The following is a 15,000-nucleotide window of genomic DNA, read 5'->3' on the forward strand; positions in this document are numbered from 1 at the left end:
GATGGGGGAGTAAACGGGATGTGGAAGGGGCGGTGTAGGGGTCGGATGGTGGGAGTTAGATGGTACATGGACGGCAGCAACGGTATGAGAAAGGTGCTAGGGTTGCTAAAATGAAAAAGATTGTTTGGCATCCCTGCGATGTAAACCTGTGGGTCAAATGAGTTTGGATCTCTTTCTGTATGTGTGCGTGCGTGCGTTTGCGCTCGCGCGTTGGTGTGTGTTGTTATGGAGGGATGGGGGGGGGAGTGTGTGGTGTGTTTGTGTGTGTGTGTGTTTGCGTGTGTCCGCGCGCGCATGAGTGTGTATGTGTTTGCGTGCGTACGAATTACAAGAGTTTTAACTGCTTTGTTGCCAAGAAAGCCATGTCTACAGAACCAGCCACGGCAAGAGCAAATAAAAATATGAAAAAAACACACAAAAAAACCAGGGTGGTATGTACATAAATCTGTTGAACCGGTTTCCCTAAAAGGATTCGAACCAGCGATCTCAGCCCCACGTCGAAATAAGAAGTGTGACGATTTCACAGTCTAACAAATGTTGTCCTCTCTCTCCTCCATTTTCCCAGTCGCCTCTAAAATAAATAAATAAATAAATAAAACGGAACACAATGAATGAAACGCCTGTTTGGGGTTGTTTTTTTGTTGTTGTTGTTGTTTTAACGTATACAAAAGAAAAGATTTTTCTTAAGTTCGGAAGGACGTTTTCTGACAATTGAATCTAACAAACAAACATATTCTTTCGCGTTTCCGTTTGTTGTGGTGTTAATATTCGTATGGTCAGCTCGCCTTATATATCTTGAAATATGTGTCCAAAAGAACGGTGTGCTTTTGTTTCTTACAGTTGACGTTACAATGGGAAAAAAGATATTAGATTTTGAAACGCACGCATTATGTCAATGTCTGCGTTGGTTTTTTCTCTGTGTGTGTGTGTGTGTGTGCGTGCGTGCGTGCGTGCGTGCGTGCGTGCGTGCGTGTGTGTGTGTGTGTTCTCTTGTTTCATTTCTACATGCATATGCAATTAAATAACTGAAAGAATGTTCGGAAAAATAAAGTTGAAATATTTCTCTGAATTCATCTGGATTCAAGAACCACGTACATGGTTTTTTGTTGTTGTTGTTGCTTCCCCCTGCAAGTGTTAATCACTTTTAACTAGCAGGGGGACGATGTGGAGGTGGGGGGGGGGGAGCGATAGTATTACCACTTAACACCAAACCCGATTTCAGGAAGAATGGGATTAACAACGGATAAGCCTCCACCCTACCCGTCCCTACCTCCATTCCCAGCCCCCCTCGCCCCCCCCCCCCTCCCCCACTCCCCACCCCGCCTTTCTCCCCTCCCCCCACAAAAAAAATCGACCGCGGACAATACCATTCTTCTTTCCCCCTACCACCCACCTCCTCCCCCTTCTTCAATCAAAGCCATAAACAACGACAGAGAAAAAAAAAAAAAGGACACCCTCCACCACCACCACCAAGGGGAAAAAAAAGAAAAAAAAAAAGAAAAAAACTCGTGAAAGAGCCATGAAGCGTGGCGTACGCACAATTGTTTACATAGCGTGTTACATTCCTCTGTCATCAGATCAGAGCTCCACAAGAAAGGGTGAGTCACGCTTTTAACTCACTCAGTACGGCCAGTCCTCTCTTCTCCTCTACACAGACCCCTCGGATGTCCAGTGGGTGTCTCAATGACCCAACCTTTAGCTTCCGTCGTCAGAATTGTGGTGTTCTTTGTCAACATTCACCTCTTCAGTATAAGAGCCTTCCGCTTGCAATATTTTGATGATGGTAATTGGGGTGAAACGCTGTTAACGTCGTCTCTTTCGCCGTTCGTATGGAGAGAGTTAAAAACCTGCTGATCTGCGGGGTTGTTGTCCCTTGAATTGTCGTCGTCGTCGTCGTCGTCTTATCGTCAACCGCTGTCTAACACGGGCCATGTACATACAGTTATAAACGCTGGACTTTTCCTCTTCTTTTTTTTTCTGCGCATGCCTTCGGGTGGTTCGCTTCTTTTCTTTTTTTTCTTTTTTCTTTTCTTTTCTTTTTTTTCCTTTCCTTTTAAGAAGGTGGATTAATCCGATAGCGACACTCGTCTTGAACTAACATTAGCATTTTTTTTTTTTTTTTTTAGGACGAATGCTCGATGAGTTGAAAGGGAAAAATGTGGGGGGAGGGGGGAGAGGAGAAGGAAAAAGAGAGGGGGGGATATCAGATACATGTTGATTTTAGTGCCCATGCGGGGGAAAAGATTCAAGGAATGCGGTTCAGAAGCGTGCCCAATAATCTGCTTTACACACACACACACACACACACACACACACACACACACACACACACATTAATGAATAAATAAAAAGCTTGGAGAATGGTTATATGGGAGAACTGTTCAATTGAAGTAGTGTTGTACTGTACGCTTTGCACTGGCCTGTATGAAATTTCTAAACCGCAAATCATTGTCCCGAAGCTGATCGTTCCGAATGCACACCTGATTTCTGAGACAGTATCAATGTTACATCAGCCGTAACACACACAGCCCTGTGTGCTCACAGCTGGGCTCTCTGAGCCACACTGAATGGAACTGAACTGAAAACAAAGTTGGTGGCTTGCGTAATTTTTTTTTTTTTTTATGCTGTTCAAACATCAGCGTCCGTCCCTCAAGTGTGCGGACTTGATCTCCACTGACTTACATTAAGTCCGTGTTTCTCTCCAAGACAGGTTTTTGTTTGTTTTGTTTGGTTGTTTTTTTTGGGGGGTGAGAAAAACAAAAGTCACAAGCTTAACTTTGATTTGATTTGATTTTGGGGGGGAGTTGGGGGGGTTTGTTGGGTTTTTTCTTTCTTTTTTTTTCTTTTTTTTTGTGAAGGGTGATGAAACATTTTATAGACATAGGTTGTACGTGCGATGACTATTTGTAAATGATCTCTCTTTTTCTTTTTCTTTTAAAGTAATGACTAGATTCTCCTTACTCCTGTTTGAAGCAAAGCTGACGACAACGGCCTCGAGTTCTTTTTGCCCTATAGACCGTTGTAAACACGACTTAAACAAACAACCTTTTGTCGGGTGTGTAGTACTTTTTTTGTGTGACCGTTTCAAGGGTTGCAACAAACTAACAACGCCTTTCCCATTTTGAAGGTAAACTCTGTGTGTATGTGTGTGTGTGTGCGTGCGTGTGTGTGTGTTGAAGGGGAGGAAATACTGCTGAGAGTGAGCTTGCCTCCTTGGGGAGGGGCAGCCCGAATTTCACACAGAAATATTTTGTGACAAAAAGTAATACAATACAATACAATACAATACAATACGATACAATTTGTGACCAGCTTTTGATTTTTTTGTTTGTTTTGTTGTTTTTGTCGTTGTTGTTGTTTTGGCTGGCTGGTTTGTTTTTTGCCGGAACTTTTACTGGTCCTTTTTTGTTTATTTTCTTCCTTTCGTTGTTGGTTTTGTTGTTGCTTTGTTGATCTTTTTTTCGCGGTTGTGGCGGGGTGGGGTGTAAAGACGTGCTTGAGCATACTGACTGTATGGTTCTTGTGGGAACTCTTTACGTCCAGCATTATTCGAGAACTGTTTTCCGTACCTCTTCTTTGTCTTTAAGAGGACTACTTTGAAAATCAGAAAGGGTAGTACAGTGAAAGGAGATGGGGTTATGGAGTGACGGGGGGGGGGGGGGGAGAGGAGGAGGAAAGAGACAGGGGGTGGGGGTGGCTATTATGGGTATAGTAGTTTTCTTCCTGTTGTTGAAACAGCTTGGAAAAACTTGGGGAGCTGTGACTAACTAACCAAACCGTAGGAAGAAGAAGAAAAGGAAAAAAAAAAAAAAAAAGCTCATGAGTCACCACTTAGCGTTGCCACTTCTTTTCAACCACATCTCTCTCTCTCTCTCTCTCTCTCTCTCTCTCTCTCTCTCTCTCTCTCTCTTTCTTTCTTTCTCTCTCTCTATCACACACATACCATCCCCCTCCCTCCTTCGTTCTTTATCTTCACTCTCACCTCCACCTCCCCCCCCCCCCCCCAACGCTCCCTCCCTTCCACTTAGCACTCAAGAACTTATCCAGATACTTTTAACCTACACACACACACACACACACACACACACACACACACACACACTAAAGAAAAGTTTCCTTCTGGACAAGTTGTCGTGTGGGTCCATGAGACAATTCGAGCTATGCGAAACACGGTAGCTAAGATCAGCTCTCAGATTGTTTGTCTACCTTTTTTCACCGACACGACCTAAGCTGGCGTTTGATAGGGGGTCGGGAGAGAAGGGGTGATAGGGGTGGGGGGGGGGGGAGAATGAGAGAGATTACGGGGATAGGGGGTACGGTAATCCCTCACACGGCACATAGGTACCGCCAAGGATCATCCCTCCATGTTTTGACAACTGGGCTTTACGTTTTCCGCTCGAGTTAGCGGCGCGCGTGGTGTATGTGTGTGTGTGTGTGTGTGTAGGGGCGGGAGTGGGGAGGGAAAGGACGGGGTGGGGGGGGTGGGGAGGGACACGGTATACCAGGTTGCTCACACGGGTGGATGGGTCGCTTTCAGGGGGGGCTACCCCGGGTGTATGTGGAAGGTGGCTTTAGCGGCCGTTGTAGTGCAAACATCATCTGCAGCGATCCACTCTAAAAGTCTTAAGTGATCGGCTGATCGGGTCTTAATCTTTTACCGCCCCGAGCCCGCCTCTCTAGGGCCAGGAAAGCAAGTTTAGTCAGCTTCCACCGCTGTTGGTACAAGGTAGATGGGAGACATACACATGCGGTGCGTATATAGAGAGGGGATTAGGTTATCCCCCGGGGGTTTTTTTGGGGTTTTTTTTTTTTGGGGGGGGGTTGAAGGAGGTATGTTGTGTGTGTGCGTGTGTGGGGGGGGGGGAGGGAGGGGGGAATGTGTGTGTGTTTGTGTGTGTGTGTGTGTGGAGGGGGTGGGGTGTTTGCGTGCGTGTGTGAAATATGTGTGTGTGTTTGTATGTATTTATTTCTTTATTTATTTACCAATACATTTATTTACTCACTTCTGACCAATTGCAATCTTTTGCTTTCTCAATACTTTGTCTTGTTCCCCCTTTGCTGCTGCTGTTTTGTTGTTGTTGTTTTGTTTTGTTTTTGTTTGAGGACTGTTGTTTTTCTGGCCCTTTCTACACAAAGCAAATACTCTCCGACAATCAAACCTCTCGACCTTAGATGTGTTGTTGACCCTAACTAACCCTCACGGTACAATAAAAGCCTCCGATCTACCATCCGGATTGGCCGTACGACAGTGTCCGACAGTTTCCAAGGCAAACCGACAGGCCCTGACAGAGTAACTGGTCAGCAAAGCGAAACCTCTCGACCTTAGATGTGTTGACCCTAACTAACCCTCACGGTACAATAAAGCCTCCGATCTACCATCCGGATTGGCCGTACGACAGTGTCCGACAGTTTCCAAGGCAAACCGACAGGCCCTGACAGAGTAACCGGTCAGCAAAAGCGAAACACTTAGTTCGTTGTTTGTTTTATCGGAACCAACTTCCCGCACCATTTTCAATAGCATTATCGCCACCCCACCCCCATCCTAACTGAGTGGATAAAGCAGTGGACTTTCAATCTGAAGGTGCCAGGTTCGAATCCCGGTCACGGCGCCTGGTGGGTAAAGACCTGTTGGTGTCTGAACCCCCTCCCCCCGTGGGTATACGCAAGCAGAAGGTCAAATACGCATGTTAAAAATCCCGTAATCCATGTTAGCGTTCGGTGAGTTATGGGAACTAAGAACATGCCCAGCATGCAAACCCCCGAAAACGTAATATGGTTGCCTACATGTCGGGGTAAATAAGCAAAATGGTCATACACGTAAAAATGTTATGTGTATGTATGAGAGAGTGTGTGTGTGTGTTTGTTTGTGTGTGTGTGTGTGTGTGTGTGTGTGTGTGTGTGTGTGTGTGTGTGTGTGTGTGTGTGTGCGTGTGTGTGTGTGTGTGTGTGTGTGTGTGACTGTGACTGAAACCTGATTGAGTGACGCAGGAAACGAATGATGAGTGCCCAATGGCAGCGGCTCTACCCAGGAAAACAGCCCGTTGCTGACATTTTTTTGTTTATTTGTTTTTTGTTGTTGTCTTTCCAAATCATGTCTGGTAATTCCTAGGAAGGCTTTCGTGTCCATGCATGGTTACGCAGCTGGCAAAAGATGGTGCCACCTCCCCCCCTCCCTTTCCCTCTTACCACTTCGTTTCTCTTCACCCACCCACCCTTTCCCCTCCCTCACCCCGCCTCCACCCTACCACCACCCCATCCCTACACCTGCCCCATCCACACCCCTGTTCAACCCCTAACCATTGTTCTGTCAACGTCCATCCATCCATCCATCTGTCCATCCATCCATCCATCCGTCCATTCCATCCGTCCACCCATCCATAATCCGTCCATCCATCCATCCATTGCCTACCAGTTCATCCATCAATCCATCCATTCGTCCATCCATCCATCCGTCCATCCGTCCACCCATCCATCCGTCCGTCCATCTGCCCATTTATCCATCCATCCGTCCATCCATCCATCCATCCATCCATAATCCGTCCATTCCATCCGTCCGTCCATCCATCCATAATCCATCCATTCCATCCGTCTATCCATCCGTCCATCCATCCAGCCATCTGTCCATCCAGCCAGCCAGCTAACCATCCATCAACCATCCATCCATCCATCCGTTCACCCAACAATCCATCCATCCATCCGTCACACAAACAGAAAACAGAAGAAGCAGAACACCAAACTCACCAAACGTCACCGACTCCGGGTGCTCCCCAGACTGCTGCTGCGAGGAAGGGGGAGGAGGAGGACCTCCGCCGTGGGAAGAAGACGCCGAGGGAGACGACAACGAGGATGAAGCAACACCACCACCACCACCACCACCACCACCGGAACCACCACCACCACCAGCAGACCCTGTGGCTGACGCAGAAGCAGCAGCAGCAACAGCAGCCATAGCGGCAGCCTCAGCAGCGGCCATGTGGGACAGGTTGAGGCCCGACAGAGCGTGCCCCGAGAGGTGGTACTGATGGTGGTGGTGGTGGTGGGCCTCGCTGCTGCTGCTACTGCTGCCGCCGCCAGTGCTGGTGACGTTGCTGCCCTTGGCGTACCCGTAGAGCACCATGTCCAGCTCCTCCTGACAGATGCTCAGCGGATGGGTCAGCAGAGGCAGTACCGGTATCATGTGAGCCGAGGCTGGGGAGTGGGAAGACGGGTGGGGGAAGGAGTGGTGGTGATGGGGGTGGGGGTGGGGGTGGTGGTGGCTGTGCGCCGGTTGCGGCGTCTGGGACAGCAGCGACGACGAAGACGACGACGACGACGACGCACCACCCCCACCCCCACCTCCTCCTCCTCCTCCTCCTCCCGCTCCTCCTCCTCCTCCTCCTCCTCCTACCCGGCCCGGGTGGGTGGGAAGGTGTGGGTTGTGGTGGTGGTGGTGGAACACGGCGCCCTGGGAGGGGGAGGTGAGGGCCGGGTGGGGGGGCAGGACGGCAGCAGCGTGGGGGTGCGTGTGGGGGTGGGGGTGGTGGTGGGCAGCCAGAGGGTGGAGGGCGGAGGTGGGGAACATGGCGGCGGCCGCCTGGTACTGGAAGGGGGGCTGGGCTGGGAAGCGGAACCGCTCCGGGGACATGCTGGAAAGAGAGGGAATGAATGAATGAATGAATGAATGAACGAACGAACGAACGAATAAATGGATGTATCAATTCCTGCGTTGATTAATCGATTATTTTTTTAATAATCAATGAGCAATGTGTTGATGCAATAACTGATTGATGTATCGATTACTTCATCGATGTATTACTTTATGAATGTATAATTGTTAACTAATTGGGGTTTTTTAATAATTAATTAGCAATGTGTTGATGTAATAACTGATGGACGTACTGATTACATAATTACTGTATTACTTTATGAATGTATTACTGTGTGTATCTGTTTATTCGTCATCGATGGCTTCACTCCTAGAGACGCATCTGTTAAACCATTCAACCTCAGAGAGTTAACAACCTCGGAAGGCTTTCATGCCATACTGATGTGAGAGGGGAGGGGAGGGAGGGAGGGAAGCAGAAAATGGTGGAAATAAATCTTCAGTTATTGAACAGTACACATGACTACAATATAAGCAAAGACAAAAGAGCCTCAACAAGTTTACAGCTTATGACGTGCACATCGCACTAAAGGAAAAAAGCATGAACATTTTCAGTTTTTTCCTCCAGATCACATGTGGACGCGTCTGGAAATACTATGTAGCAGAAGTTAGTTCCCTTCTTACGTAGGAAAGTGAAAACCTTTTTCAATGAGACGAATTTTGACGCCAGCGCGGGTGCGGGGGCTTAATGAGTTAAGCGTATGACCCAGTCCACTCTGTGGTTACATGCTTCCCTTTTCTGAGCCCATGTAACACTCAAGTGTAGGTAGGAGTTGGTCAAGGGCGAAAAAAAGGGGGGAAAAAAAAGAAAAGAAAAGAAAACATGAGAGGCAAGGCCTTCAAGACTCACTTGTGATAAATTAAGTCCCCTAGCATTAATTACAGAGTAATTTCCCTTTTTTTTTACCCTCTGCACCAAAACGTTTGCAAAATAAATAAAAATTCCATGCTTAGCAACAAAAGTTCCTGTTTGAACAAGAAATGATAATAATGACTCCTCTTGTTTTGTTGTGTCAGAATAAGAGGTCAAAGTGCCAAGTTTAGAGAATACAAAAAATATAAATATAACAGTAAATGCAGTTTGCATATAAATAGGCTTCTTTCTTTTTTTTTGTGCCCATCCCAGAGGTGCAATATTGTTTTAAACAAGATGACTGGAAAGAACTGAATTTTTCCTATTTTTATGCCAAATTTGGTGTCAGCTGACAAAGTATTTGCAGAGAAAATGTCAATGTTAAAGTTTACCACGGACACACACACACACACACACACACAACCGAACACCGGGTTAAAACATACTCACTTTGTTTACACAAGCGAGTCAAAAATTAAGAAAAAAGAAAAGAAAAAAATGTATATACAAAGCACCCTTGATCGGGCTGAACCCACGTTCTCGCGTTCGTCAATCCGAAACGCTAATCAATAAGCCACAGCGACTGGCCGTCTTTGATTCTTAATTAATGAATGCGGGAGGCGCGGGTTCGGAAACATTGTACAATTTTTACTGTTAATCGTATACTCTATGGTTGATGGTTGACATAAACATAACATGAATGAAAACAGTTTCAGTTTCAGTTTCAGTAGCTCAAGGAGGCGTCACTGCGTTCGGACAAATCCATATACGCTACACCACATCTGCCAAGCAGATGCCTGACCAGCAGCGTAACCCAACGCGCTTAGTCAGGCCTTGAGAACAATAATGAGTCTTTTTTTTTAACATCAGAAATCAGCACCTTTTCTTGCACCAAACAAAAAAACGGGGCCACCAACTTAACGACTGACTGTGATAATGCCTGTCCGGAACATGGGGTGAAGACATTGTGAACTCATGTGGTTCATATAAACATAACATGCATGGAAAACAAAAACGAGACATTCTTTTTCCAACATCAGAATCAGAAATCAGCACCTTTTCTTGCACCAAGCAAAAAACGGTACTATCAACCAAACGACTGACTGTGTGTGATAATGCCTGTCCGGAACACAAGGTGAAGACTTCTTCTTCTTCTTCTTCTTCTTCGTTCGTGGGCTGCAACTCCCACGTTCACTCGCATATTACACGAGTGGGGTTTTTCGTGTGTGACCGTTTTTACCCCGCCATGTAGGCAGCCGCACTCCGTTTTGGGGGGTGTGCATGCTGGGTATGTTCTTTGTTTCCATAACCCACCGAACACTGACATGGATTACAGGTTCTTTAACGTGCATATTTGATCTTCTGCTTGCGTATACACACGAAGGGGGTTCAGGCACTAGCAGGTCTGCACATATGTTGACCTGGGAGATCGGAAAAATCTCCGCCCTTTACCCACCAGGCGCCGTTACCGAGATTCGAACCCGAGACCCTCAGATTGAAAGTCCAACGCTTTAACCACTCGGCTATTGCGCCCGTCCGAAGACATTCCCAACTCAAGAAGTTTGTCTTCCTCGTATCTTTAATGAATGTGGAGTGATGGCCTAGAAGTAACGCGTCCGCCCAGGAAGCGAGAGAATCTGAGCGCGCTGGTTCGAATCACGGCTCAGCCGCCGATATTTTCTCCCCTTCCACTAGACCTTGAGTGGTGGTCTGGACGCTAGTCAATTCGGATGAGACGATAAACCGAGGTAACCTGTGTAGCATTCATTTAACGCACGTAAAAGAACCAACGGCAACAAAATGGTTGTTCCTGGCAAATTTTGTAGAAAAATCCACTTCGATAGGAAAAACAAATAAAACTGCATGCAGGAAAAAAAAAAAAAAATGGGTGACGCTGTCGTATAGCGACGCACTCTCCCTGGGGATAGCAGCCCGAATTTCACACAGAGAAATCTGTTGTGATAAAAAGAAATACAAATACAAATCTTCAAACGCACGTTCGTAAACGGTCAGTTGTTTCAACTTTGTCAGACATTCAACCGAAACAAAACAAACAAAAAAGATATGACATCGTTCCTTGATCAATATTAATACAGCTGAACAAAATGCGCAGACTTTCAAGTGCTTCCGCGAACCCATGTGAAGTTCCGTCTTACTGATTTCATGTCCGGTGGAATGATACTGCAATACTGGACTTTGTAAATTACTACATTATGACAGGCATGGTTCGTTTGAATAAAAAATTTAAAAAGACGCACACACACACACACACACACACACACACACACACACAAACAAAAAAAAGACGAATACTTTGTAAGAGGGGAAGAAGGCAGAAAAACAGACAGACAAAACAAAGCAGTCAAATACAGGCAGGTAAATATCAGTCTGACACCCCCCCCCCCCCCACGCCCCACCACCCCTCCCCTATGTATTAACCCCTTCCCATCTTCTCCCATCATCCCAACCACAATCCATCCCACCTCCCACCGCCCCCCAACCCCCCTCCCCCTCCACACACGCACACACACTAACCATCTCCTCACCCCTTCTTCCACCTCCTTCCCCCCATACCCCCACAAACGTACACACTCACCACTCACCCATACACCTACACACAAATCGCACTCCTCTATTCAAAGTATCGATCACAATCGGTGTCATAACAAATCCATGTACGACCCCCACCTCCACTCCCTCTATTCCCTTTCATAATCCACCACCACCACTCCCTCTATTCCCTTTCATAATCCACCACCACCACCACCACCCCTCCTCCCTCAACCCAGTCACCATCCTCTCTCTCTCTCTCTTTACCATTTTAGGCCAATGGATACTGAAGCTCTTCTACGTTTTTTTTTTCTTCTTTTTGTTCTACTTCTTTCTGTCTGTTGCGGACCCCACACTTTGTACACTTTTAGGTGAACAACCCTTTTAGACCTCTGTGAGCACCATTGAAAACCAGGAGGAGAGAGGGTAGGAAGGAGGGCTAGCGTGTATGCGTGTGTGTGTGTGTATGTGTGTGTGCGCGCGCGCGCACGCGTGTATGTGTGTGTGTGTGGAAAGGAGGGGGTGGGAGTGCGGAAGGGTTCGGCAGGCACTGGAAGTCCTTAGACACCCTCAACAAGGGTTGTTGGGGTTTTTTTTTTAACAAATGTTAAAAAGAAAGAAAGAAAAAAAATGTGTTTCAGCTGACGTTGTTCTTGAAGGGATCCCGCACTGGAGAATGGGGGGCGGGGAGAGCGTTGGGGTTTGGAGGGTGCAGGGGAGGGGGGGACTTGCAGGGACGGAAGAGGGAAGAAAGTAGGAGGGGATGGTGAAGAATGGAGGCTGAGGTTAAGCGGGAGGAGGTGGGGTGGATGAGAAAGGGGGAAATAGACAGACAGATAGACAAGATAAGAAAAGAGAGATAGACACCGAGTTGATGAAAAATGATACAGACAGACTGACACAAATACAAATGCAGTTAGGGTGAGAGACAGAGAGAAAAGAAAGAGAGGAGACAGATGAGAGAGAGAGACAGACAGACAGACAGAGACAGAAACAGAGAAAGGCAGACAATTGCTGAAGGAAAGAGGGAGAAAAAGTTATGCAAGGTGGACACAAAGAAGCAGAGACAGGTGTACAAAAAAAAGGGGAAAAAAGAAGACAGAGACAGACAGACAGACGGACAGACAGCCATAGAGAGCGTACATGAATACACGGAGAGAGAGAGAGAGAGAGAGAGAGAGAGAGAGAGAGAGAGAGAGAGAGAGAGATAAGGAAAAACGAAACATAACGAAACGAAACGAAATTGTTTATTCAGATTTAGGCCTGAGCCCCTAACTGAAGGGGTAAGTCATATATCAATCACACAATCAGTTTTCCAAAAATACATTGCTTGATAAGAGAGAGAGAGAGAGACAGAGACAGACAGACGGACGGACGGACGAACAGACAGACGGACCGATAAACAAACCGGCTCTCCGACAGAAACCAGAAAAAGAAGATCAGTGCTTGATCAATGAAGCAGAAACGTCATGCCATGTGGGTGGGGAAGGGAAAGCTGGGGTCTGATGTGGAAGGGGGGAGGGGTACTGGTGTGGGACAGGAGGGGGAAAGGAGGTCGGGGGGTGGATGATAGCGTCCAGCACAATTCATTTTCGGTCATTTCCACACCCGCACTCCCACACCCCATCATAATTCGGTCAACTTTATACAGTGGCATTATTGTACATACAAAAAAAATACTTAACCATGCAAAAAGAAAACCAAAGAAAAGGAAAAAAAAACACTTTGAAAAGAATTTCCTTGCACACAAGCCGATTTTTGCACCAATAATACTGGGCTAAACATAATTGTCAGTTCGTGCTTTCTTTTGACTAACCGATCGTGAAGGAATGCTCTGAGCGCGACGATACTGACCTTACCGCTGCTGCTGCTACTACTACTGTTACTACTGCTACTGCTACTATTGCTTCTGCTGCTGCTATTACTACTACTACTACTACTACTACTACTACTCATGATGATGATGATGATGGTTGATGGAACAATCATTATATTCCATATCTCCTGCGCATTTATGTATGAAGTGATGGTGTCCATTTTTCGGTTCTCTCGCTCTCACAAGCACTCACCTATGATGGAAGTCAATATGGTTTTCTCTCTCTCTCTCTCTCTCTCTCTATCTATCTATCTATCTCTCTCTCTATCGCTCCCTTCTGTACGTGTTCATGATGAAGTCATTGTGTCTCTTTTTTTCTAGCCCCCCCCCCCCCCCTCCACCCCCTTTGCACTTGTTTATGAAGAAGTCTTGTCTTTTTTCTTGTATTTCTCGCTCTTCCAGCACTTGTTTATGATGAATGCATTTTGTCTTTTTCTTTTCTCTTGCTACCTTCTGCACTTGTTCATGATGAAGTCATTGTGTCTTATTTGCTTTTCTCACTTTTTCCCGAACTGTTTATGAAGTCATTGTGTCTTTTTCTTGTTTTATTCTCTCATGCTCTTCCTGCACTTGTTTATGAAATTATTGTGGCTGAGGTTCTTGTTGTTTTGTTATTGTATTTTTTCTTTTCTTTTCTCTTGCTCTTTGCTGCATTCTGTTTCCCTTTTTCTCACCACCCACTCTCTCCATCACCCCACAGTGCACTTGTTTATGAAGTTATTGCGTCTTTTTCTTCTCTCTCTCTCTCTCTCTCTCTCTCTCTCTCTCTCTCTCTCCCGTCTTCTTCCTTTCACGACAAGACACGACCAGAAAAGCAATACCCCCCACCCCCACCCCCTTCGCCCCCCACCTCAAAAAAAAAAAAAGAAAGAAAAAAACCCAAAAACAAACAAAATCTCTGACTCGCGCGCACTACTTTCGTTCGATAACCCTCCTCGTTACGAAAATAGTCCCTCAGCGCGGGCGGAAGCAAAAGAGTTGTATCGCCAACGGTAATCGTGTCCTTGCGCCGTGGGAGCCAAGGCATGTGGCCAAACAGGCCATTGATCACACCCAGTGAGGCAAGAGTCGTCTGCTTTTGTAGCGGCTCCGGAAAATCACGATTTAAAGCCGGCGTGTGTTTGCGCACTTCCGGCGGAGTGGAGACGAGCAGGAGCAGCGGAGGAGCGGAGTTAAAGTTTCAATGGAAGCAAAATAATCACGTTTGGGAGGGGCGGGTTGTGGGGTTTTCGGGTTTGGTGGGGAAGGTGGAGGGGCAGAGGATTGGGGTGTGTGTGTGGGGGGGGGGGCGGCCGGTAGGGGAGGTGGTGGTGGTGAAGTGGAGTGTGCGAAGTGGGTGGGTGGGTGAGAGAGGATATGAGGAGAAGTGATGTGTGTGGGGGGGGGAGGGGGGGGGGTTGCGATCGGTTGTCAGATCATGTTGTCGGAGAGGTTGGGAGTCGCCATCAACCACCCCTATCCCCCACCCCCAACACACACACACCCCGCTTTCCCCAACCCCCCGACGTCCACCGCCTGGTTCCCTTTCGCATCCCTCCTCCACCCTACCGACACCACACCATGCCCCCATCACCCCTGTGCGCCGCTCCCCCCTCCCCCCCCCCCCCCCCACCTCTTACCCCCCCCCCTCCACCCCTCATCTCCAGACATGGCAGTGAAAAGGGGGTGGCACAGGCGAGAGGGTACGGAGGGAGGGGGAGGGGGTGAAAGGGGATAGGGGGTGGGGTGGGGGAGCAATGGATTGGATTTCACGTCACCCGCGCGTGAAGTGGCTTGTCTACGATGAATGTATAGCCCCCCACCTCCACCCCACTCTTTTTTTTTTTCTTGCCTTTTTTTTTTTTTTTCTTCTTTTTTTTCTGTTATCATGAAAAGGGTCCGGCCCTACATTTTCGATTTCATTTCGAAAAGCTGAGTAAGCACTGGTGTTATTTATTCATTTATTTATTAATGTATTTTCAATCGATGGATGAAGATTAAAAATGTTTTCTGACTCAAGGAGGAGTTAGTTAAAGCATGTGCGGACTGATTAGCATTCGCTATACAAATAATATACGAACAAAGAAGAAAAAAAGAAGA

At 47.0% G+C, this 15,000-nt stretch overlaps 1 protein-coding gene across 1 annotated transcript in view; it reads right to left on the bottom strand.

The window, feature by feature from the left end:
* LOC143285268 (PR domain zinc finger protein 14-like) overlaps positions 1–15,000 on the bottom strand; it is an 85,355-nt gene that overhangs the window by 13,775 nt on the left and 56,580 nt on the right. Inside the window, exons 2-3 of the mRNA XM_076592526.1 lie at positions 7,560–7,633; positions 7,060–7,139 (exon numbers count right to left, since the gene is read on the bottom strand). Coding sequence (XP_076448641.1) covers positions 7,060–7,139; positions 7,560–7,633 — 154 coding nt within the window. The remainder of the gene's footprint in view (positions 1–7,059; positions 7,140–7,559; positions 7,634–15,000) is intronic.

Source organism: Babylonia areolata, chromosome 8, assembly GCF_041734735.1.
Source record: "Babylonia areolata isolate BAREFJ2019XMU chromosome 8, ASM4173473v1, whole genome shotgun sequence".
Lineage (NCBI taxonomy): Eukaryota > Metazoa > Mollusca > Gastropoda > Neogastropoda > Buccinidae > Babylonia > Babylonia areolata.